The sequence below is a fragment of the Stegodyphus dumicola genome, chromosome X2, assembly GCF_044657685.1.
Source record: "Stegodyphus dumicola isolate Sdum_Otavi_A_Nest chromosome X2, ASM4465768v1".
NCBI classification, from domain to species: Eukaryota; Metazoa; Arthropoda; class Arachnida; order Araneae; family Eresidae; genus Stegodyphus; species Stegodyphus dumicola.
In genome coordinates, this window is record NC_140781.1 from 22,061,842 (window position 1) to 22,088,408 (window position 26,567).

Sequence of the window (26,567 nt, forward strand, 5' to 3'; positions counted from 1 at the left end):
TTTATCCATACTTAAATTTAAATGAACGCGGTAATAAATAAATAAAAATCCTCTCTCCCTTGATAATTAACTACAACTGAACAAAGGGATAGTACAGATACGTACAAGTGGTCTAAGCAATGCAGATAAAGCATTCATTCACAGTCCCACTGCTCTGACAATGGATGAGCTACTTTACTGCAAATAACAAGATTGTGACACAATAATAGAATCACAAGTTAGTGTCAATGAGGATGAAGTGAGTTTTTAATTTCATTTAATTAAATTATTTAATACTCATGATTCAGTTCACTGGTATTTTATAGTTTCATAAGAAACAAAATGCAAATCCAAAAGCAAAACACCTAGATTGCTGAATGTTCTTTTAAGAAGATGGGCATTATTAAATTATTTAATACTCATGATAGTCATTATGCTGCAGAGACAAGTACCAAGTCTCAGCCCATGATTGGGAAAATATTGCTTCATGCTAATTTGCAGTATCTTAGTTTACCACTGTTATAATATTGTAACAAAAAACCTTTTTTCATTACATGTGATTGCCAACATTATAAGTGCAAACACATCAGAAGTCATCAATCTTTGAGAAAAAATTTTTCATATTTTTGCTTTTAAGCTATTATCAGAAAAGCAAATGGAAATTTTAAATATTTCACTTTTTATGTAAAAAAAATTCAGATTTTGAACAGAAAACTTGGCGAATAGGATTATCACACGGTAACGCCGATGCCCTATCTAGAAGATCCAATTCATAAAGCTGCCAATATTGTTCTAGGGCCAAAGCAAAGTACAAGCTGCTTGATCTGGTTGTATGTCAAGTTGTGAATTGAAGATCATCTGACTCAGACCCATGGAGTGACAAAGAAGTCACGAAAAATGAAACAAAACAAAAGTCAAAACAAAAGTGGGATCTCTGGGACTCACTCCATACTCAAAACAGAGCTGAACTGTTCCTGAATGGATCACATTTTATAGAAAAATGAACTACTCTTGAACAAATTAATTATAAAAATGGAAAACTTCTGTTCAGTTTTAGAGTTTTGAAATTGAGTGTCCTTGGCAACTAGAATTTGAGAAGAGTGTAGAGACTACTCATTGGTCTTCTGACAACTACAAGAATAAGGTCCAAAGAAGGGTTAATTTACCCTTTTATTTTAACTTGACAATATTTACAGATGGCACTTCTCGGACTTGGACTTCAGCTTAAGATAGAAAATAAACTAAATTAATTCTAACTAATTAAAATGTAGCCAGAGCTGTACAGAAATAACAAACCCTTATTTAAACCTCACTGGTAAATACTAACAAGCACATAAGGACACCATCAAACATAGTAAGATCAACGTAAAGCAATGACGCAGCCAGAAGACAGAACATGCTCTACTGAGAACTTCTGGGCTCTTCTATGGAAGTGACTGAAACTTCAAATACCGGCTCTACCTCATTTACATAAAACATGATACTGAACACTCATTCTGGCAGGAAATTGCACATGAAAAAGAAGAAAATCTAGGAAAGTTATTTTAAAATTATAAATAACTAATAAGAAATTAAAATAAACCCCAACACAGTCACATACTGTTAATTTTGCTACAACAGAGCTTAAATAAAAAATGTGCATTTTAAAATTAAGGCTCCAGTTAATGAGATATACCCAACTTCCAGAAAAATGATGTATGCAAAGGACACCATCATAAGTGTACCTGATCACAAATGTGTTGGCAACTTCAAATAGGTCATATTTTACCTATAAAGCAGGAACTATATTAAAAATGTCAGTATCATTAAGCTGGTCTATTGTTGTACAAATAGAATTTTAATCTGCTGCTCTGACCAATAAATTAAACAAATAATATTTCTATGCTCCTCTTGGCTATTATTGCTTCAGCTTTGGTGCATTTCTGATCAGTATTAGTGGTTAGTAATGGCACCTGTCATATCATATGGATGGCCTTGGTTTTAATTCCAGAGATGGCATGGATATTGACAAGTATACAGTGTTACTGCCTCATGGAGTCACTTAAAATACTACAAGATGAAAGTAGTTTGGTAGCAGGAACACAAATGGATCCATTCTATGGGATATACTTCATCAAAACTGGAACAAAACTGAACACTTAGTGTGGTGGAAACATAACTGTGATACCATTTAGTGAAGTTCTGATGTCCCACTCACAGTCAATCTTGCCCAATCAGTTTATGATGGAACACAATTTTTAAGTGCCCTGGAAAATGGCAAAGCAGGGTCAATTTTAGCAAGGGGAAGAGGGGGCAAAATATGCACTGCATAGGGGTGGCCAAATTTAAGGGCAGCAAAATGATTACCAAACATATTATATTTCGGTAAAAAAAGGAGGCTAATTTTATTTTGCACATGGGCAGCTTATAATCTAGGATTGGCACTGTGCCAAAGCTGGTACAAGCATAAACAAATATAAGTATGTACAAGTGGGAAAGAATGTACCATGTGGATGAAGCCCTTTTGAAACTAACCAGTTTTCTGCAGCTCCTGAACACATTCATTTCTGTTCTATTTTTGCTTTTTCTCCTAAAATCAATTGCAATAAGAATGATAGTACATTTTTTAAAATATAAAATTGCTCACCTAACTTAACTTCAGCATTATCTGTCAAAAGAACATTTTGACCTTTTATATCCCTATGTATAATTTTGTTAGCATGTAAATGACTCAGTCCCTGCAAAGAAAGAAAAATCCACATAAATATATATTTCTGTATATTTAGATATCTTTCATATGTCATAAGTTCTTTTTTGAAGAAATGCATGTTACAATAAAAACTTATTCACATAGATTGAGCAAAAACTTAAAAAGAAAAAAATCCAACATAATGTATAACAAATAAGTAATCAAATTTCCTATAAAATATGAATAATAAAACATCAAATGAATATGTAACATAAGTATAGAAAAATTTACTCTCGTATACAGCCAGTTACAAAATTAAAATTTTATGAGCTTACTTAATAAATACATTTTTAACAAATAGCAGTGCAGACCATTGTAAAAACTTTCCAATCTATCAGAAAGATAAATATCAGTAAAACTTTCTTTTCAAAATATTTAAATGAGAGGAACTGAAAATAGCAAAATGCAATATTACTCATTTTATCTGCATTATAATCTTGCTTTGAAAAATAGATTCTTCAAAGCAAGGTTATAATCTAAACGCAAAATAATGTATCCATGATACAAAGCAGATGGCCAAAATGCATTTAAATTTCACATGAGGTTTTTCAAAATGGTAAAGATATCAGAGCTGCTGCTTATTTCAAAGGGGATCTTACAGAAATGATTGACACAATGGCTCTCACAATGAGACTCATAAACTATATGACAGGGAAAACAAGTGACATAGACAGAATGGGGCATGAGCTACTCAAAATGCATAGATGGCAGTGAGTAAAAGCCCCAAACAGTGTAAGTCAGTGCCCGTCACTTCACCGTCATCATTGAGAGCGTGGACAGCAATGATGGAAGGTGACTATCATGGTCAACAGTGTGGTTCCTATGGAAAAAAGGAAAACAGGATAGTGAGATTCATCGTTGCATGGTATTTGAGTGCAGACAAAAGCACCTTCAAGGCATACCATATCCTATTAGTTGGTCAAGTCCATCAGTGAAGTGGAAACCGCAGCGAAAGGTGTCTCAGCAGAACGACCAGCAACATTGCATACAGCAGCAAATGTGACAGCCATGTCGGATTTGATCATGGCAAACAGGCACATAACATTCAACAAGATGCAGGAACAGGCAGGGCTTGCAAAAAGGACATTACAGGTGATTATGCATGGTGATTTGGAGATGACAAATGTATGTGCAAAGCAGGTGCTTCATGCCCTCCCACTACAAGAAAAGGCGAAGTGCGTTGACATTTGCAAAGAATTTTATGCACTACACGATGCTGATCCGGATGACTTCTTCATGTGGCTGGTCAAGGGAAGCGAGTCTTGGTTTTTGCACAACACTCCCGAAATAAAAACACAGCTCCATGGAGTGGAATCATGCATTAAGCTCTCACATCCCATGAAGCCTAGGTCAGCATTGAACACACAAAAACAAATGGCAAACGTGATCTGGTATCTTCAAGACATTCTTCTCGTGGACTGGCTTGAGCCTGGGTGCACCATCAACAGCAACTGGTACTGTGAGTTTGGCAGAACACTGCGATAGCGTATTCAAGAGCAATGTCCTGGCAAATGGGAATGGCATGTGCTGTTGCAGCATGCCTCCACACCAGCCAGAACACATGCGACACTCACAAGGTATTGGGCTTTACTGTGTTGCCATACCCTCCATACTCGCCTGATCTGGGCCCCTCCGACTACACCTTGTTTGACAAGATGAAGGATGCAGTCAGGGACCAACATGCTGAATCGCATGCAATTGTTTGCAGGTGGTGGACCAACACACCCACAGACTGGTTTACCAGGGTCGTTTTAGACCTCCCAGCGAGATGGCAGAAGTGTATTGACTTAAACGGATATTACTTCTAACTGATGTACTATCGTTTTTTTTGTTAATAAATTGTATTCCACTCTGTACCAGCTTTTTGTGTCATTCATTTCTGTACGACCTTTATACATCTAATTAAAAAAATGCAATCATTAATTTTTTTTAGTCTTTTTTACTGAAGCTATCACATGACTGTGTAAATAGTAATTATCACATGGATGTGTAAATAAGAAACAGAAAAATAAACATAACATAAATGCATTCACTAATATCTCAATACACAGACAGGAAACTTACAATCAAAAATGATAAATCTATCTTAACCCCTTAACTGCCGCGGGCGTATATATACGCCTTGCTCAGCCGATGAGTTAACTGCCCCAGGCGTATATATACGTCCTTCCAAACTGCTATCATTTGCTTTGCGCTGCTACACCTAAAATTATTCGCAAAGTTAACGCACCGGCTGCGCATCTGGGGTAGTTAACGCATCGGCTGAGCAAGGCGTATATATACGCCCGCGGCAGTTAAGGGGTTAAACAAATCGGGCATTGGAACATGGTTCTTGATCAGAATTAATATAAAGAAAGGCATATATGAACTTTAAAAAAAATGGCTAATCCAGCAATTATTTAAAGTGGCAATCTAATCAAATAAGCTGCAGTTCTTACTCTCAAAATTTCTCGGCATATATATGCAATCCATTCTTCTTTTATTGGTTGCCCTTTGGTTGCTGAAATATATTAATAAAATATATTTATTTGGAAAGGATTTATCAGAAATTAAACCGTAACATTCTGAAACAAGAGTTAATAAAATACAGTACAAAGTCTGAAATCCGGATGTCCAATATCCGGAATAATCTAAAATCCGGACCTCAAAACCAATAACAGCGTTTTTCTCGGAGGCTTTATGCATGTGCATTTGATACAACCCCCTTCTGCGCATAATAAAACATCTGGAGAGTGCAGATTCTTAATTTCACTTCGACATTAAATAAAATACCTAGTTATTGAAAAAACAATCATTTTAGCATAAATTTGTACATCAGTAAGTTGACTACATTGCTGCGTATCTGCTTGGCACACATCTCAAACCGAAACATTTCACAAAGATACATTGTTGATCTGATGCCAACCTGGCGAATAATTATTTATTATACTTTCCTTTTATCACCGCATCTTTATCAACACATGACAGCCTGAGTAGTGACACATGTAGTGATGCCTAAACAATTTTTTATGTTAGTAATTGAATAATAAAGTAGTATGGTAACCTTTTATGTTGACATTACGATTGGCAATGATTGCAGATTTAAGTTAAATGTGCTAAAAATGTTGATGAGGAAAAATTTCACAAAAATTTCTTTCCATATGCTAAAAATAGATTTTGTTGATAATACTCAGACCCAAAGATTACATTTAGGGCTATTTAAATTAAGAATAACTGATTTTTTATTCACATAAACCCAGAACAAGCGCCAGGGCTACATAAACCCAGAACAAGCACCAGGGCTCGTATTGCCACACCAGGCCCAGAATTTTGGACCCACAGAGACTGTATCAGGTGGTAAGATATCTAGGGCCAGTCCTCAATAAGGCTTAAGTATATGTGGGAATTTATTTATTCAAAACTTTGATAAACCTTATGCACGTGCAAGAAACAGACATAAATATAACAAATAAGTAAACTAGTACAATTCAGGCTCAATAGTCTCAGTGCGCGATAGAAGCACAATAAAATTTAACGGAAGAACTTGTCGTTAATTGCCAAGCTCATGATACATAGCCAAATATGTATAGTGAATGATAGCTAAATTTGATGAAGGTAGCAGCGAATTTTAAAGGTTTTTGGATATTGCAAAACAAAGGTGAAATTTTCCAATTAACAAATTTTGTAAAGAAATGTGGAGAAGCGATAATAAATGAAGATATAAAAGAAGTTTTAATTGTGATGACTATGTTTCTCAATCATCAATCAATTAATGTGTAGAGACATTGGGGTTTTTTTTTAGACCGGAGAGATGAAAAATGAGCAAACGTCTTCGCCAAGAATTGAACCACGGACCTCTGAAATACCGGCTCAGTGTGCTAACCAATACACCACGAAGGCACACTAAGAAGGCAGGAGAAATACCTTATAAATTCATGGCGAAATCTGTAGTATGGTTCTAGATCCAAAAAATACCGCTACCGATAGTGAAGAAAGTAACACAGAAGTTACTGAAAACGAAAAAATTTCGATTGACAAGTTAGTCGGAATTCTCGACACATCAGTTACAGGACTTCAACAATGTAACTAAACAAGAGATTATGTCTGTCTACAGAATTAAAGAGAACGTATTAGCACAAAAAACGAAGCAACTTACATTGAAAGAACTATTTAATAAGGTTAACAAATAAATATTAACCTTTTTTTTTTTTTTTTTTTTTTTTTTTTTTGTAAATTTTGACACCCTTTTAGATCATAAATATTTCATTATTTCATAAATCACGATTTCATATTTTTAATTTTATAATTTCTACATGTCATCCTACTAGATTTAAACTAATGATCTAATATCCAGAAAAATCCCAAATCTGGAATTGCCGAAGTCCCAACGAGTCCGAATTTCGGACTTTGTACTGTACATGATATATTAATTGCTTTCTTAAATAAATAAGCATATATATATTTACTATAGATTTTGAACAATTATCCATTTGTAATTTTTAAGACGAACACATAGTTTGCAAATTTGTAAATTAGAATATGAACTTATCAATTGATCTATTGAAGAATTTTTACTATTCCAGTCCTAAAATTATTTATGAATACTGTTCATCAAATTAAGTTCTTTCTTTAGATACCATAAGAAAAAGAGATTATAATAGTTTTATGTAGAGAAATCAATATAATTACATTAACAACATAACTCACAAATGTGCTTTGATAATCAACAGACCAGTTAAACACCAAATACTAATTTTCATACAAGGAGTAAATACAAGAACTAAAATTTAGAGTGTTGCAGCACAAATGCACGAAATTAGGGTTTCCAGATATGAAGGCTAAAAATTAAAAAAAAAAAAAAAAAAAAAAAAAAAAAAAAAAAACCTGTTATTTTTAAGATAGTTTAAAAAATCATTATTTACTGCATAACTAGAAAAACAAAGAAGCATCTTCATATGAACACTATATTAATTGATCTTGCTTAGATTGCATAACTTTAACTTAACAATCTAAGCATACCATTTTCTTTTAAGGAAAAATTTCCCTTGCGGTTTGAGCACAAAATTAAATTTTCTGTGGAAGCAATTAAATTATATAGCTCTCCCCTTACATAATTATCTGGAATATTCATACAATCTTAATTAGTAGATAAAAGCAAAAGGTTAATATTTGCAAATTTCTATTCCTTGCCATTATTTTTGAAAATACTTGCAATTTAATTAAATGATCTGCTGACCAATAAATGCTTTTATCCTTTCTTATGCAGCTTTGAAAGAGGATGAAAAAAGCCTTAATTTCTCATGCAATGGTTTCTTCTATTCAAATGCTTTCATTAAAATCTTAAACTTGTATAGTTTTTATAGACTTTTATTTTAACACCAACTAGTTTTATTATTATTATTATTATTATTATTATTATTATTATTTTTTTTTTTTTTTTTTTTTTTTTTACAAATGGCAGGCACTTGCCTCTAACAGCATTGACCACTACTAAGGCCAGAAGCGGTAATCATTTTATTGTGGAGGCACCTAATAGGTGGCCACTGTTACCTCCTATGAAGGGACAGACAATTTTACATCCATGCCTTCTCCGGGATTCGAACTTGGGCCCTTTGGTATCGCAGTCAGGCTCCCCTAACCATTATACCGTCTGGGCGGCAGTTTTATTAATTTTGGAAATGCTGATTTTATATAAGTTAATATTATCATATGACTCTTTACACCTGTTCTAAATTTTCTTAGAAATATTTCAAAACCAATCATCATTCACAAATAGTGACACCATTTCTTCAATGCTTTGAAAATTTAAAAGTGAAAAAAAAAAAAACATTTAGAGCAGAATCACCTGAAAAAAACTTCACTAACACACATGAGGAGAATCATGAAAATTTGATATAACCAGTTTGATAACATGGGGACATGAGGACCTGAAAAACTTCAGCCAAAGGCCAGCTGAGCTATTTCTTAGTTTTTGAATGCAACTGAAAATTCAGTCTGAGCCCCAAATAAAATGAGGCCTCATATCTTCTTTTATTTATCTATTTATTGTGAATTTAATAATTTATTAAATTTTTATTTATATCATTATATTTTGTTGAATCTTAATTATTTAATTATTAGTTTTGTATTATTTTATTAATTTATTTTTCCCTTCTTCCTGACAGCCTTCCATGGGGCCTAGCACCCCTGATTTTAAAAATTAAGCTCTGAATATAACTAACTGCTCCACCCTTCAAGCATACTGAAAGATAGAAAATTGCCCAACCTGTTTTAAGTGTCCAAGAACAATCTTTGGGGTTAGGTTAATTACCAGTATAGAATTATAACTTCATGCTTAAATTTCTAGGGAAAATTATTCATATTTATTACTACTTACGGCAGTTATCACCGTAAGAAAAACTGAAATCTTCCCAATAAAAAATATAAAATGAAGTTACATGGAAAGGGACAATAATTAGGTAACTCTAAAGCTTGGTGCTAATTTTCACCTTTTTTACAAATTAATATTCATCAAGCATTTCATTTTGCAATGGCTTCTTATATTCTGATCTAATAATGATTGACTAGTTTCAGGAAAAACATATACTAAAGTGTGGCTGGATATCTGAGGTAGTAAATAAAACCATGTTTTTATATGCAAAGAGGCATTTAACATTAATGGTTATGATAAAACAAATTAAGGGCTACATGCCTTAAAAGAAATGCCTTCCTAGAGGACATACAAAGCTAAAAATCTTGTATTTAGCAGCAATATCTTGTGTAGTTAAAGCCAGAGCATCTAAAGATGAAGCCAGAGCCAGATAAAACTACTGCATCTTGTGTTGATATTATATCACACATGAGGAAAATCATGAAAACTTGATATAACCAGTCTGATAAGCTGCCAGTTTCGATGTTATTTATTTACTTCCCATTTTGTTTCAAACGGAAAATGCTATTAACATTCATATGCCCCAAAACTTGCATAATATTTCATTCAATTTGATTCAAAACATTAATAGCATTTTTTCTTTTATTCTTCAACTCTGACAAAAAGTTTAGATAAATACTTAAACACTTAGTCACAGAGCTGCAGCTAAGGATGCAAATAATTGTGAAGCCACCACAATAAATGCCTACTCACATGCAATATAATCAGTCTAACAAGGAAATATACCCTGCCCACATGGAAAATAAGTTAAGAATAAGTCCTTGAATCTGAGGAATTAGAGGCTTCAATTAGTGTATAATTACGAAAAACAAAATATGATTCTCCCTGTGAAGTAACTACATTTGATATTTTACATGTATAATTTAAATTTTATTATAAGAGTCATTCAACAAACATGCAATTCAATTTTTCAGCTTTTCTGCATATAACAAAAGAACTGTAAATCTAAAAACCTATACAGTACAAAGTTTGAAATCCGGACTCGTCGTGACGAGTTTTTCCGGATAATCGATCATCAATTTTAATCTGGTAAGATGACATGCAGAAATTATACAATTCAAATATGAAATCATAATTTCTGAAATAAAGAACAATTATGATCTAAAAGATATCAAAATTTACAAAAGAAAAAAAAAAAAAGAAAGAAAGAAAACTTAATATATTTTATTTACTTTATTAAACATTTCTTTCAATGTAAGTTGTTTAAGTTGCTTCCACAGAAAATTCAAAAAGTTCCTTTTTCTTTTTCTCATGTCATATACAGTTGACTTTCCAATGCCATACTCCATGCATAATTTTGAGACGGATATGACTATTTTGCAGCAATTCTACTTTTTGTTTAATAGACATCGAAACACGGTTTCACTTTGTAGATCCTTTGGCACCTCCAGAATTAGAAACTCTTTTCGATATAATTGAAAGTTAAAGCTTAGTTTTTATAAAATTGCAGTAATAATAACAGTCTGCAAAAAATAATAAGCTGGATCAAATTAGAAGATTAGTGAGCAGCGCAGTCTGCTACACTAACTCAAATTCCTTAGAATCAGTCGAGATAATTTTAGCCTAGCTTAATAGGGTCCGTTATACATTATTGGCTGTGTATCACGAGATTGGTGACAAAAGCCAACTTGTTTCGTAAAATTTTGTCTTGCTCCTATTGCGTACCGAATTACGCATGAATCGCATTAGTTATTTACTATATCTACGTTTATTTCTTGCGCATGCTTAAAACTAATCTGAGTCCTGAATAAATAAACCTCTTCACATACTTAAGGCTTTATCTAGGGCAGCGCTAGATACCGACTGGTGCAGTCTCTATGGGTACTAAATTCTGCTATAAAGTGCCTTCCTAATTTCTAAATTTTCACCGCCCCTAAACCTTGGATCCCAGTGCTTTCCCTAAATCGTAAAAACTTCTCATCCCTTAATTTTGCCACTCGGTGCTTCCCCAAATTCCAAAAAATTCGTCTTCCCTAAATTCTGCCGTCCAGTGCCGACATATTCTGCCATCGCTTCTACGTTTATGGTGAATAATATATCAGTTATTCTTAATTAAAATAGCACTAAATGTAATCTTTTGGCCTATGAGTTTCATTAACAAAATCTATTTTTAGCATTTTTTCCTCGTTAACATTTCTTAGAGCATTTAAAAACCTATAAGCATTGCCAAGCGTCATGTTAGCATAAAAGGTTGCCATACTCTTGCTATTCAATTCCTAATATACAAAAAAGTTTAGACATTGCTGCATGAGTTATTACTGAAGCTGTCATGTATTGATAAACATACGGTGATGAAAGCAAAAAATAATGACACGCCAGGTCGGCACAAGGGATATAAAATAGGCGAATGTTTCGGTTTGAGATGTATGCCAAGTAGATACTCAGCTACAGAGCCAAATTATTAATCTCCCAAATTAATTCTTACATGATTGTTTTTCCATAACGAGGTATTTTATTTAGTGTGTAAGTGAATTTAAAAATCAGAATTTTTAAGTGAAAATCTCCACATGTTTTATTATGGAAGGAAAAATCAAATGTGCATGTGTGAAGCATACAAAAAAAAAAATGTCTGTGGTTTTGAGGTCCAGATTTTATATTATTCCAGATAATGGACGTCCAGATTTCGAACTTTGTACAGTATTTCAAGATTTGTATTCTACTGCTTAGTGAATTCAACTATTCTCAAACAGTTAAGAAAATTAACTTCTCCCCCCCCATACAACAAAAAGGTACCAAAAATTTGAATATTACAAAATGCATATAACTTTTTTATCTCTTTTTTTGTTTGTTTATAGCCAGAAAAAATGAGAAATGAGCCACTTACATTTAACTAAATCTGTTACAGATCCTGCTCCACAATATTCCATAACAAGCTGAAAATAAAACAGCTACATATAAACTGATATTTCAGTACAGACAGCAAACATGAAGTAAAGAAAAATCACATTATAACTCTTGAATAGTTACATTACTGAATAATTAAAGCTGTTTAGTGAATTTAAATGTACAGAGACCCTTATATTGGTGCTATGTAATTAATTTAGTATTTCCTGAAGAAATAAGGAATTAAAAACAAACCATGCAAGTAGTTTGTGTTAGATTAGGAATGGAGCACCACCCAAAGGAAGAGATCCGTGATGCTCACATTATGACACAGTGATGGCTAATGATTGGATTTAGTTAAATCATAATTTTTGGTAAAACAACTTCTTAAAATACTCTCAGTTCAGCAAAGTTAGTTCAGCTGCTAAGGGACTTTAAAACCTCTCAGTACAATAACATAACTTTTCTCAACTGCAAAGAAACTTAAATGGTTACCTGAAATTATGAACAGAATTTTGCAGATATGTATGTTATACATATTTTTTTTAATTTAATATTACTGTTTAAGGAAAATAAATTTTTAGAAATTGCTTGGCACGTATGTTTGTACAAGCAACCCTCGTATAACACGGTAGATAGGTTCCTAGAAAATGTTGTGTTGTACGAGACTCAGAGGGAGTATAAAAAAGGGGGTAGCATTCTGAAAACTTATTAAACAAAAATATTTTTTTATTTAATTATACAGAAAAAATTTAATTTTTATTAAAAATACATATGTATGTACAACACAAAACAAAAAATATTGCATATTTTAATTTAACACAACTTTAGTTTAATAAATTTCTTCATTGTCATTGCTCATAATCAGCAGAAAACGTTTTTTGGTGGAATGAGATCGCTTTCACTTTTAGAATTTCTTCATTTAAAGTTCTGCCATTTCCTTCCCTGTTTAAAAAATTTGTAATTTTACTTCGCTTACTAGTTCTTACCAGGTCATTTTAAATTTCTTGATATAGAGCTAGACAGTTTTGTAGCACCCTTTCGAATTTTCGACTCATTTCAGCAGAAGGGTCTGTACTGAAGAAAAAATAACTATAGATTTTCAGATAAGCGTAGGCCTTCTTTTAACTTTTTCAAATTTAAATTATTAACTGCACAATCTTCAGCAGTGGGAGAATCGATTTGATTTACAGCTTCACATGCCATTTCTATGAAATCTTCATCAATTTCTTCTTCTGCTAATAAATCTTGAACATCATGTTCACAAAACCTTTGCTTCCGATTGATTTAGTAAGTTCTCATATGCCACCAATTTCCTTTTCTGATGACTGACGCACGTTTTCTATTTCAACTGAAGAGGGCCATATCTTCTAACGTATTTAATGTTGATGCTTTCAGTTCTTTCAGCGAAAAAGATACGATGTCAATTCAGTTCTTGACTGAAAATGTCTTTCAAGCTTCCATTATATTAATCGATTTTGAATCAGTTACATCTAAAAATCTAATGTAATGCTCTTCTTATGTAATGTGTTTTAAAGGTGTAAATAATACCTTGATCCAATGGTTGGAGTAATGAAGTAGTATTAGGTGGTAGGAACAGTATTTTGACATTGGAATGTATCAAATCTTGTGGGTGACATGGAACATTATCTAATAGTAATAAGCACCTTGGAAGCTCAAAATTTTTCTACCTTAAATAATGTTCAGCGTCTGGCACAAAACAATTTGAAAGCCAATCTTTAAATATATTTGCAGCTACCCAAGCTCTTAGATTTGCTTTCCAATATACCAGTAAGGTGCTTTTATTTTTTTATTTATTGTTTTTATTATAAAGTGCATGAGGATTTAAAGATCTATAAACTAACAAGGGTTTCTTCATAATGTCCAAAGTCATACTGCACAAAAATACCATTAGATAATGTTTAGACACCTTAAATCAGGATGCAGTTTTTTTCTTTTTTCGATATAAAGGTTCTACTGAGCATTTTTGTTCCACCAAAGCCCAGTTTTGTTAGCATCGAAATTTTGAACTGCTGTGTATCCTTGTTCTTCTATAACATTTTGAAATTTTTCAGAAAATGTCCTAGCAGCTTCATAATCAGCCGATGCAGATTCTCCTTGAATTCTTATGCTATGAATTGCAAAACGCTTTTTGTAATTTTCGAACCAACCTTTACTTACCAGAAAATCTGGGTTGACACATTCCATGTTCTCTGAGGTGCTTGAAAATTTTGAGTGCTTTTTGTTTAATGATATCGGTACTTCTAAAGAAATGAAGTTCCTCTTAAATCAAAATCGTAAAAAACAACCCTATATTTAGCGTAGGTATAATGACCTCTTAAATGTTGCTTTTTTATATTTATTGGACATGTTTGATGACTGAAACTTAATGTCTTAAAGACATAAAAGTTATTCTTTAACACACCATGGCTCTACGCAGACTGCTGATCAGCAGCGTGAGACACTTTTGTTTTCAGGCCATGGAGAAGAGGATTCGAATTTTGGAAGCCGAGCATGCATACTGTGCATTTTAAAGTATTTATTGTGACCTCATGTTGTTCACTTTCTGGAATCATATGCATCATCTGAGAACATTAGTTCCTACAGCTACCAGATCTTGAAAGACAACTGGCAGAAGTTACAAAATGAGGATTCTTCTTGTGTTAAATGACTATATGGGTGCTTTGCACAATATGGAAAAACTTCCTGTGGAGTTTGTTAAATTTATTCGGATTGCTTGGGCAATTTTCTTCTTGTGTTAGAGCGAAACCATGTTATAGGAAAACCATGTTGTAGGAGGGTTCTCGCAATTTATGAATCGTGTTGTAGCAAAACTGTGTTATAGGATGCTGTGTTGTAAAAGGGCTACCTGTATTTAATCAATTACATGCACAAAATTTAATGTTAGTATTTATAATTTGTTATCAAATATTTAGCATCAAATAAATACACCAAACAGTTATATATTAAAATTACAGCAATTTAATCCTCATTCAGCTTTTTAACGTTTTGAATACCTAATATATTTACCCATAGTTTGTCATCTTTCCCAGGAGGACTCTTTTGAATGAAAGCTCCATAATATGTAGCTATATTCCGATGATGTGAATACTGAAATAAATTGGAAAGTTAGAATCTAAAAAACTAAGCTGTTTCTGTAAAGCAAAGGACAAAATATTTAGATCTGAATTTAGTTACACTAATTACTAATGTTTCCTTTTAGTTTAGTAACATTAATTATTAAAGTTCCCTTTATTTTACTAATATTAATTAATATTGTAATGAATTCAATTACAGTATTTATTACAAATGCAATCAGTATTTTATCATTTAGAAATCTGGCACAATCCCTGACCATAGAATTCTAGCTTAAACAATATCAAAAGTTAAATTATGAGATAAAGTAATATCACTTATAATATTTATAATTTTAGTAGGTGTTTGTAGAGTAGATTAACCCCTCCCCCCAAAAAAACTGGCACACTAGTCTAATATTTAGTAACGCCTTCATGGGAACATAGAATTGCACAGAAATGAATTCCATAAGTTATGCAGAATAGCTTAACATTGTCCTGTTAGGATAAGTGAAACCTATCAGAAAAAAACACAAGACATGGCCAAGTCATTAGAAAGTGTGCATACATAACAAAGAGACATTTGTAGATTTCCTATGGGTTGCATTAAATGCCGACTAAACTGACCACCACATCATTAAGAGATACCTCTGCCTGAGCATTTAGTAGCTAAATTGTGTGAGCTGAACAGCTCTGTGTCATGTATTCATTAGGGATTATCTGATTTGCTGTTTGCTCCAGATGCTCATATAAAGAAAAATTCCATAATCCTTACACTGATATTTTTGAAGCCACAGCATTGAATTCTGAATGCATCTGAGATACCATTGTATCCTTAATGCATAAAATGATTCTTCACAGGTAATACTGGTCATGGCTACCCACTGTCTTCTTATTGACACACTGCCATCGTAAGTTCACAGTTAGTTTTGACAGAATTTATGCAGTCACAGTACACTCTTTGGTTATATGAGACAATCTAACAATTACCATTTTCTATCCTTAACTTGCATCAGCAAACTAGTAAAAATTATTTTTGCTGAAGTTTATATTGATTTAAGGAATGCAACTCATTCATTAAATAGCCAAAAGAGTTGTAGCAGTAGTTCAAAACATAACCTATATTTAAAAAGCAATTGTTTAAATAAAATACCATCAAACAGGTGATATGCTATGATTTTTAAGACAGAGCATGTAACATGAAAACTGTATTGATTGCAAAACATTTAGATGCCATTCCTTTTCTCGTGCAGAAAACTGTTTAGAAACATCTCGATTTACTATAAATGCCCAAAACTTTCATCTTCTGTAAACCACACACACAAAAGCATATGTGATAGAATTGCACGATATTATTATGCATTTTGATTATTTGGCCTGACAAACTGAGCACGGGAAGAGAAAAAAGAACGGAAACTAATTGAGAAGAATGCCTAACATCTTCCTATGTGCTATCAGAAACCACAAAAATAAATTTCTCATTTTATTGTCTGCAAAAAATATAAGAAATCTGAAGTATTGAATGTTTATGTTCAAAATGCTAGAATCCATTTCACGAACTCAGCTCTTGTATTAAAAAATTACTTATATTGTAAAAAAGCACCCTTCTCAAAATGAAAGCAGCTCTTAAACCTGAACTAAATGATAAGGATTATGATCAAGCTACTGCATGTACGTGCGATTTTGCCAGCTCCATGAGTTATAGCGAATAATAGCCTAAGACTTGACTGTGGGAACCTCACTAAATAAGAAATCAGAGGATGGTAGACAGCGTAGGGTCATTAGCAGCTCTTGAAGCTTTAACTTTATATATAAACTGGTGGATGCAGCCAGGGATGCGAATAAATAGCATGTAAATATTCTTACATTGTAACAATTTTTTTTTTTTTTTTCCATTTCAATGTAGGTAGATACCTTCCACAGAAATTAATATTTTCATTTATAATAATAAAGATTTTGAACAACTTTATATAAAATATAGATTTTAGAAAATTTCGCTTATTTCTAGCAAAGTATGCATGACCCTGAACTACACAAATCAGAATACGGAAGACATGATTAATCAGTCAAGGGGCACATCTAGTGCTATTGCAAAAGGTTTTCTCCCCATCTTTAACAGCAAGCACTGGAATCTTTAAGATATTATCTTCCTACTCCACTCAGTGCATCTGTGTCAGCAAGTGCATAAACCATAAATGTCAAAATAAGGAAAAAATGTTTTAAAAAATGTAACTATAGTGTAATTTTTTAATGCACAAAACAGAAACAATTTACTAGTAAAGACTACTGTCAAAAACAGTACGTAGAAACACTGTAACAAATCAGATTAAAAATTTTTGTTTTAAAACCAGAATTATTACTACCCAAGTTTTCAAAGAAACATAGTATAAAATTAAAAAAGTGAAATACATGCCAAAATAAAACAAATTTTCAAAGAAATTCATAAAAAGCCCTTCCTAAAATATCTTTATCAAAATCTTAATAATTTGCAATAAAAATGTTATATGCTTCTAACTAACGTACAAATGAAATATCTTTTTTGACATACTTGAAGGAAAACACAAAGAAAAATTAATGAAACTATTTTTATTTGATGTACAAATTAACTAAACGTCTAATGATCCTACATATGAAAAGCACTCAACAAAATATTATGATACATAATTTACATTTAATATTCAACAAGTAATAAAATACTCTGAAAAAACTTTTAAAATGTAATACACAATCTAAAACTATACTGTCATGTAATAAATAAACAAAGTTCAATTCAATACCTTCTTTAAGACATTGATTTCTAACTTGATTTCTTCTTCTTCATCCTAAATTTAAACAATGTAAAATAGTCACTGGCAGCTTTGTTAAACTATATACTATTCTAAAAAAGATTTTTTTAAAAACTGTACAGCATACTATCCCATTGAAGAAAAGTCACAAATTTTCATCGCTTTTTTTCAATAGGCGATTGAAAAACAGATAAACAGCAGTTAACTTATATAGTTTCTTACAAAAATAAAACCAACTCATTAAGAATTAATTGGGTTTACATAAAGCCAAAGCATTACATCACACTTATCTATCATTGGTGCTAAATTGCACTGTTTGGCGATAGTTTTGGTTTCATTAGAATCGTGTTCCTACTCAAGTTTTATAACAGAGTTAAAAATCTCTTATTTACCTAATTTTATGTCAACAGCCAAAAAAAAAAAAAAAAAAAAATCGACAATTCGGAAAGATTTTGGTTACTTGATCCGGTGCCGGTGCTGACGCTTGAGCTTCCCAGTCAATTGAATGCTGGATTCTCCCCCCCCCATGTCAGGCAAAGGAGTCAGGCTTTCATTATATTTGGGAATGTTGTCACTACTACATAAGTCAAAAGACCATAATCATGAGGAGCCTGCAGAGAACACGTGAATGAAAATGTTGCAGAGAAAACAATGCAAGGTGAAAAACGTACTACGTCTTTATGTAGAATGGAATGGCAATGGTAAAAAATAATAATATGCTTTAGAATAATAATGCTGTTTTAGAGGATAGATGTCTTAAAAGTAATAAATAATTTTTGTTTAAGTATAGTGAAAATTTATTCTTAAACACATAAATAGCATTTTCGTGATGTACGACAGCAAGTCTACAGAATACAGTCCACTAAATACCAACGAGGGAACCTGATTAATTAATTGTTCATTAAAGTTGACAGAGTTTTTATTAATGGGGAAAGGTCCAGTGAAATTTAATTCATCATATGCTTAAATGTTTGCAGTTATTTTAACGGCTATAATGATTACAGTAAACACAACAATATTGACAAGTTCAAATCTAAGGCTTTGAGATATTTCTAAAAATTACAACTAACCCAATATTCACAAACCATATTAAAAAAATATAGCGCATTCACGTTTGTAGCATTAAAATTCTGCTGAATTCTAATTTCATTGTCTTTATACGAAAATTATAAAGCAGTGCTTCTCAACCTCTTTTGTCCCCTGCACCACTTCTGCCATCGCTCAAAAACCATTCCCCCTTCTTTTCAAAACTCAAAAAATACATACATACATTTATTTCGATTTAGATTATTTTTTACTGTGTTTTATAAATTAAACAACAAACAATACAGAAAATACTGATAAATTCAAAAACTTTAATAAGAAAGTTTTTTACATTCAGAAATCAAAACTAAATACTGAACAAATACTTAATATTCATTTAACTAAATATACTTACTTAAATATTCATACAGTTAAATGAAAGGCTGACTGCATCCCCCCTGAAACTACAAAATCCACTAGAGGGGGGGAATTCCTCCCTGGTTGAAAACCCGACATAAAATGTAGTAATTATCTGAATTTTCACTGAAGTTATATATCTCTTCTACTTTCACTAGGCATAATACAATCTGTGACAGGTCCATATAGTATAATATTAGGCAAACTATCTACTAAGTGTAAATCATTGCCTTCAAAACAGCTATGACCTTCACAGCAAGAAAAAAAATATACTTGTGATCTAAATTATATGTGAGATACCTAATCAACAATCCTATGAAGTATGGGTCCCTCCATCTAAAATAAGGAATTCTATGAGAAATAAATTTTTGGCATTGTCAGAAGCAGAGATTGGAATAGCTGAAGGTTGTCATAAAAGTTAAAATTTCATTTTTAAAAAAAGACATAACTGATTTTGTTTGCACTTGAAAAGTAATTCGAAACATGCTACTACTCATAAGCTCTCCACAACCTTTTAAATTGTGGTTAAAAAATCTCTAGATCTTAAAAGTGTAACTCGCATGAAATATGAAACTGTATCAAAATATATCCCTAATTCAGTTTATAAATAACCAAATGACATATAACAGGTGAAATACACAGTTACATATCAGTCATCATCTCAAGATACATTCGACAAACCTGATGAGAAAAAAATACAAATTCATACAGACCTCTGTAACATCCATAATTTTGATAGCAGCAAGCTGTCCTGTCTTTGTATGACGGCCCTGTACATAAAAAAGTAAAATGCATTACTTAGAAAAGACAAAAAAAAAAAAAAAAAAAATTATTTTAAAAACTTCAAAGAGCTAGTTGCTTTAAAATTCTTATACTTTATTTTAAAATACTTGGAATATACATTACAACTACCTACAGCAAAACAAAAAACCCAAAACTAAAGGGAGCGCTTCGTGAATTTTCAACTCTTCTTTTCATCTACTTATTTCCATATTTCATCAGGTTTGCTGCATAAATTTAATAGAACAATTATTTATATCTTAATTCAGGTTACTAATACTAAACTTTACAATTTGTAAAACTAAAAACTTTAAGCTGAAGAAGCACATTTGGGGAAACCGATGCAGTCGAAAGAGAGTTTACTCAGTTTTTTACACTTGGGAAGCAATCAACAAAGATCAAGTTCATCATGTTATAGATCAAAAATTATCTATGACCCCTCCTAAATAGAGGTCATAGAACTTTTCTTTAGGAGGTCATGTCTCAACTGGATATTTCATGGAGTTCTCTCATGCAGTAAGACAGATAAAGGGAATAATATTAGGTTACACATGCCAAAGGACAACCATGAGTAAGGCGAAAGATGTTTGAAATTAGCTTTTCTTTTTTTATCTTGAAATGTTACACAGCTTAGAATTTTAAGACCATATTCTCCTATGTTCTCCCCCCCCCCCCACACACAGATCAACACCCTGATTCCTGACTGATAAATTGGTACTCTCCTGGCAAAAACAATTAAATTTGCTTTTCATAATTCAATCCTGAACTGTTGATTTTGAATGCATAATTCAAGTTTCTAAAATATATAAAGGTTTGTGCATTCAGGTAAGTTAACGGTCACTGGCTAACTGCTTGTACAGTACCTCTTGTTACAGTTTATGTAGCTGGCCACGAGAGGGTGCAGCTTTTTTACTTTTAGCTTGTTATTTTTTCCTTACCTCATTGCGGATTTTGATATAGGTATAGTGGCAACCAGAGTAAAATGATGAAGGTTCTAATGTAAGCATACAATTGTTGTACATAGCTGTAAATAAAGTTTCTGTGTGATAAAAATGGAAAAGAATTCCAAGCATTCCTGTGGATTTCCATCAAGGAAGGTAAGCAAAGATATATTCTTTTCAAATGTTGTTAAATGTAAAAAATAAGAACAAAAAAAGAGTACAATAATTGCTACATGATGCCGAAATTCCGAGATAACAGTGATCTTTAGATTTATTATGATTTAAGTATTTATTATTGTTCGATTAGTGATTGAATATTGATTATTACGATGGATAAGTTAAAAGCACTAAAATAAGAGAGGAATGCTAAGAGCATCAGTAACAAGACTGATGGCTAAAATGGAAAAGGAAATAGAATCAGATAATATTAAATTTGATTTATTAAAAGATGACTTATCTATCTTAAATGAAAATGAAAACGATACACTAATATTGAACACTGAAATCGAATCTATCATAACAGATGAAAAAGAGTACGAAACTGAAATACAGGATAGCTTGGAATATAAAAATAAAATTACCTTGTGCAAATCGAAGATCAGTAGAATATTTAAAAATAGAAAATGTATTAAATGATATTGAGATGCCATCTAGTTCTATTACAGATACGGTAGAGAACACAAATACAAATGGCGCTAAACTTCCGAAACTAACCATAAATCAATTTAAAGGTGATATATGTGAATTTTAAAGTTTTTGAGCTCAATACGAATCTGCTATACATAATAACTCTGCTTTGAAGGATGTAGACAAATTTAATTACCTCAAATCTTTACTAACAGACACAGTTTTAATGTTAATAAAGGGATTACCATTAGTTGCCGAAAATTACGCTAAGGCAATAAATATTCTGAAAGGTTTGGTAGAAAAGAAATTTTAATAAACACACATATGAATCATTTGCTGAATTTAAAGGCAATAAAAAAAAATGGAAGATATTATATTGGCGCCCGAAAAATTTTCAACGGACCATGTCTTTAGAGAGGAAGTTTACGTTGACCCCTCCGACCTTTCAGGTCCCTCAGACATCCATGAATCCAATGGAAGGATTCGGATTTACCATGGAAATGATGTGTGCCGCTATGAAACCAGCCTCAACATTTGACGGCAATGGCCCAGTTATGACCTAACTGGAGCAACTGGACCTACATTTTACTTTATACCCAGTAAATCAGCTGCAGAAAGTCACTAAGAAATTATCTTCATTTTTGGGCTTATGTTCTTATTACAGAATGTTCATAAAAGACTTCGCGAAAATTGTTGAGCCTCTGTTGGTGCTAAAAAGAAAGAAAACTAGATTTTCTTGGACAATCGAGGCGAACACCACTTTTGAACAACTAAAAAATGCCCCAGTCCTCAAATTCCCTGAAGGAGAACAAGATATAGACATTGCTGCGGATGCATCTGATTACGCAATTGGCGCTGTGATTTCTCAGAAAGGACAACTGATAGCTTTCTTTTCAAAAATGCTGAAATTTACCCATAGGAGCTATTCGGCAAAAGAGCGAGAAACGCTCGTTGTTTTATTAGTGGCTCAGAAATTTTGCTTTCTACTTCGGAAGTTCTTTGATAACAATATACTTGGACCATGTGGCAGTCGGTCGCTTGTATTCGGCAGAAAATTTATCGCCTCGCCTGATATGGTGGACATTAAAACTACAAGAATTTAATTTAATTATAAAACCCATGCTGTGAAAAGAAAATTTAGTTGCCGATGCCCTTTCAAGAATCAAAGTCAATGAGGAGTGTGCTATGCTCATTTCAAAAGTTATTGAGTCCCGTGAATCCATAATTGAAAAATTAAGAAAGGATTCTGAATTTAAAGACATTTATGCATATCTTGAAGACCCCAAAAACTTTGAACATATAGATTTAACAGTTATTTGCAACAGAGCGGAGCATTACAAAATAATTGACAAACTGTTATTCTATATGAATGTAACAAATGACAATCAGGAATACCGGATAATGATCCCAGCGAGTCTACGTTTAAATATTTTAGAAGAATTGCATGATTTGCCATTGGCTGGTCATTTCGGAATTCGAAAAACCATACAGAGGGTACGTGAAGCGGTCTATTTTCTGCATTTACAAAGAGTAGTTACGGCGTATGCTAGGTCGTGCCATGTGTACCAATTAATAAAATAAATTATGTTCATTACAGCCCGGCCGAGTATTTAAAAAACATAGAGACCACTTTCCCAAATGAAATGGTTGGCATTTACTTGATCGGATCCTACCATACAACAAAAGTAAATAAATATAGATATTTCTTAAAGATTGTAGATCATTTGTCAAAATGGGTAGAATTAGTCCCTCTTAAACGAGTTTCAGTTAAAATAGTCACAGAATAGTTTTAAAATAAGTATATTTTAAAATATGGTGCCGCACTAAAAGTAATATCAGATAATGGAAAACGGTTTGTTAGGAGTATATTTAAAAATTTGTGCACAGGACTTGGCATACACCGTCTAAAAATGGTACCATATAGACCGCAATCGAATATTGCAGATTGTGTAAATAAGAATACACTAGAATTCCAGCAAGCTGCAAAGCTTGGGACTAGAGGTTGTGTGGATTTTAGGATTTTGCGGATTTCAAGACAGAAAAGTTAAATCATAATATTCAGACTCAAAGTGCAAAATAGATAAGGTGTATTAGATACATTTAATTAAATTATTATATACATTATTGCAATAACTTATGCATTTAATCATTGTTATATATATAAATTTATTATATTATTCAGTGTATTATATATACACAGCATCAAAGTTTGCCGATTTCGCCTCATGCAAAGATTTTCGGTTATCGGATTCCAGTGTTAGAATCACTGTTGCTGTAAAATTTCAACAGCATTTCTTTATTTTTTCGTATATTATACACAATCGTATCGTAATTCAAAACGATTCTGCTATAAACTGAGGAGTAGCACCTGTCTCCATCTTTTGCAGAATTTGTCCTTTTTGCATTACGGTCAATGGAACATGTTTATTTTTTTAAACGTTGCAAGCAGAAAAATCATGAGTGCATTTCTAATCTGTAATTGTATTAAAAAAGGCTGAAATTTAAAATATTCTTAATTTATCCACAAAATATCCAGATAAAAAAAAGGCAGCACTAAATAATCTTAGAAAATACAACAACGTGAATCGTGAACTTGAAAGAAAAGTGAAGTGAATCGTCTGCTTTCTTACCTCGACGCAGATTAGATGGGAAAAAACTTTTATCATGATGTCAATAATCCGGTATTTCCGTTTTGACTCATTATTATTCGGTTATTATGACGTCATTAATTTTCTAAGTATTTTTTCTTCTTCGTACTCAATGTTGTGGTTTCCGGAATCTATACACTGAATGTTTATATTTTGAGAGGCAACGCGGATTTCAGAAGTTGGCAGATTTCAGGTCGGCAGATTTTCGATATTTGACTGTACAGTCAAAAGTCTTTAATCCAGACTCATCGGGACTTCGGCGATTCCGGATTATAGACCATCACTTTAAATTTGGTAAGATGGCATGCAGAAATTATAAAATTAAAAATATGAAACCGTAATTTATGAAATAAAGAACAATTACGATCTAAAGGTTATCAAAATTTACAAAAAAAAAAGCTTAATATTTACTTGTTTACTTTATTAAACATTTCTTTCAATGTAAGTTGTTTATTTAAGTTGCTTCGTTTTATGTGATAATACTTTCTCTTTAATTCTACAAACAGACAATTTCTTGTTCACTTACAAAGTTCCGCTGTTCAAGTCCTATAATTGCTGTGTTGAGAATACCAACTAATCTGTCAATCGAAATTTTTTCGTTTTCAATAACCTCTGTGTCACTTTCTTCACTATTGGAAGCGAATTATAATGACAAAGAATTTGATTTAAATCATATCAAAGACGGAGTACATCAAGATGAAAGCCTACATTTAGTAAGGAATTATAAGCCAAATAAAATAAAAACATCTGCCCTGAAGATAACGATAGTGCTGACAGATCAACTTCCAATTCATCGCGCGACGCCCCCCCCCCCCCCCCCCGCAGAGCAGCGTGAAATTGATAAACAGATTTCGGAATGGTTAGAGAAACAAAGGATATGCCTTTATCCATTTTTTGCAGCAATTCTACTTTTTATTTGATGGACATCGAAACATATTTTCGCTTTGTAGATCTTTTGGCAGCTCCAGCATCGGAAATTCTATTTGACATAATCGAAAGTTCAAGCTTACTTTTATAAAATTGCTCTAACAGTCTGCAAAAAATGATAAGCCAGATCCAATTCGAAGATTAAGGAACAACGCAATCTTCAACATTAACTGAAATAGATAATTAGATAATTTTAGCTTAGCTTATACTGTCCGTTATACATTAAACGCGCATGCGTAAACGTATTATGCGCATGTGTAAAATTATTACACACATGCGTAGAAAGTTTGTAGCTTTGAGGTCCAGATTATGGGTGTTTGGATTAACGACTTTTGACTGTATTATAAAAATTATCAGGTGATGCATTAAGAATTATCATGACCGCTGGTACAGCTGTGTCAATGAGTCAGGTTTCGCCTTGAGAACAGCAAAGCACGATACTACACAGAATACCCCTACAGTGTTTTTTTTCTAGGAAGAAAAATTCTAACGCCTTTGGATAAGCTGTTCTTTGTACAGTAAAGGCAAGAAGAATAAGTTAAAGACATGTAGAGAATTATAATGAAACAATTAAGAACTCTGATGTAGCATGGCAGAAACAGAAAATATATTACGATAGAAATAGAAGGGAAATGGAATATACGGTGGGGGCAGAAGGTACTGAAAGTCAAGCATTCGTTATCATCTTTCTTTCTTTCCACCGACAGCGAGGCAGCCGGTCCACTGGGTAGTTAGCATATCGGCCAGGTAGCCCCGCTGACGGAAATAACTTGAACAAAAGACACACTTATAAATACATATTGTGCTCAAGACGTCTGCTGGGGGCAGTGCAAACAAATGCTGGACGAAGACGATAGCGCATGATGGAAGAAGGGTGCATTGCGGGCGTGAAGAACAATTCCAGTTACATATTTACAGAGTAATGGATAGGTGGTTATAAATACTAAAAGTAATAAGAAGTAAAATACTAGAAAGTAAAACAATGCATAAAATAAAAAAAAAAAAAGGCAAAACAGTGGAAACAATACATAAAATAAGGCAAAATACATAGTTCAAGGTTCATAATTCAAGGTTTACAGTTCAAGAAGACAAATATATACAGGGAATAAGAAAAGCCGAATAAGCTAACTTAAGATAAAATTAATTCGCTACAGGTACAGAGCATACAGGGGCTGTGCTGGTGACGAGGATGGTGGCTGAGAATTACTCCAGCCTGTCTGAGATTATGCGTGCAATGTTTATGCAATCGCATATGCGTTTCAATGCATTGCAATTTTTTGAAGTAGCTTCGGCCCATGCATGGATGTGGTTTGCTACTGGTTGCCTAAGATGATATTTAGCGGTCTCTCTGCAAGCGAACAGATAGTGGTCCGGATCTCCTACCATCCCGCATGAGCAATGCTCG

General features: G+C 32.7%; 1 protein-coding gene across 2 annotated transcripts in view; it reads right to left on the reverse strand.

Moving 5' to 3' along the window:
- LOC118190690 (serine/threonine-protein kinase mig-15-like) overlaps nucleotides 1-26,567 on the reverse strand; it is a 242,142-nt gene that overhangs the window by 170,706 nt on the left and 44,869 nt on the right. For both annotated transcript variants that reach the window (XM_085810039.1, XM_085810040.1), the window contains exons 3-8: nucleotides 19,953-20,009; nucleotides 17,791-17,835; nucleotides 14,970-15,050; nucleotides 11,941-11,989; nucleotides 5,146-5,207; nucleotides 2,606-2,696 (exon numbers count right to left, since the gene is read on the reverse strand). In XM_085810039.1, the coding sequence (XP_085666165.1) occupies nucleotides 2,606-2,696; nucleotides 5,146-5,207; nucleotides 11,941-11,989; nucleotides 14,970-15,050; nucleotides 17,791-17,835; nucleotides 19,953-20,009 (385 nt within the window). The remainder of the gene's footprint in view (nucleotides 1-2,605; nucleotides 2,697-5,145; nucleotides 5,208-11,940; nucleotides 11,990-14,969; nucleotides 15,051-17,790; nucleotides 17,836-19,952; nucleotides 20,010-26,567) is intronic.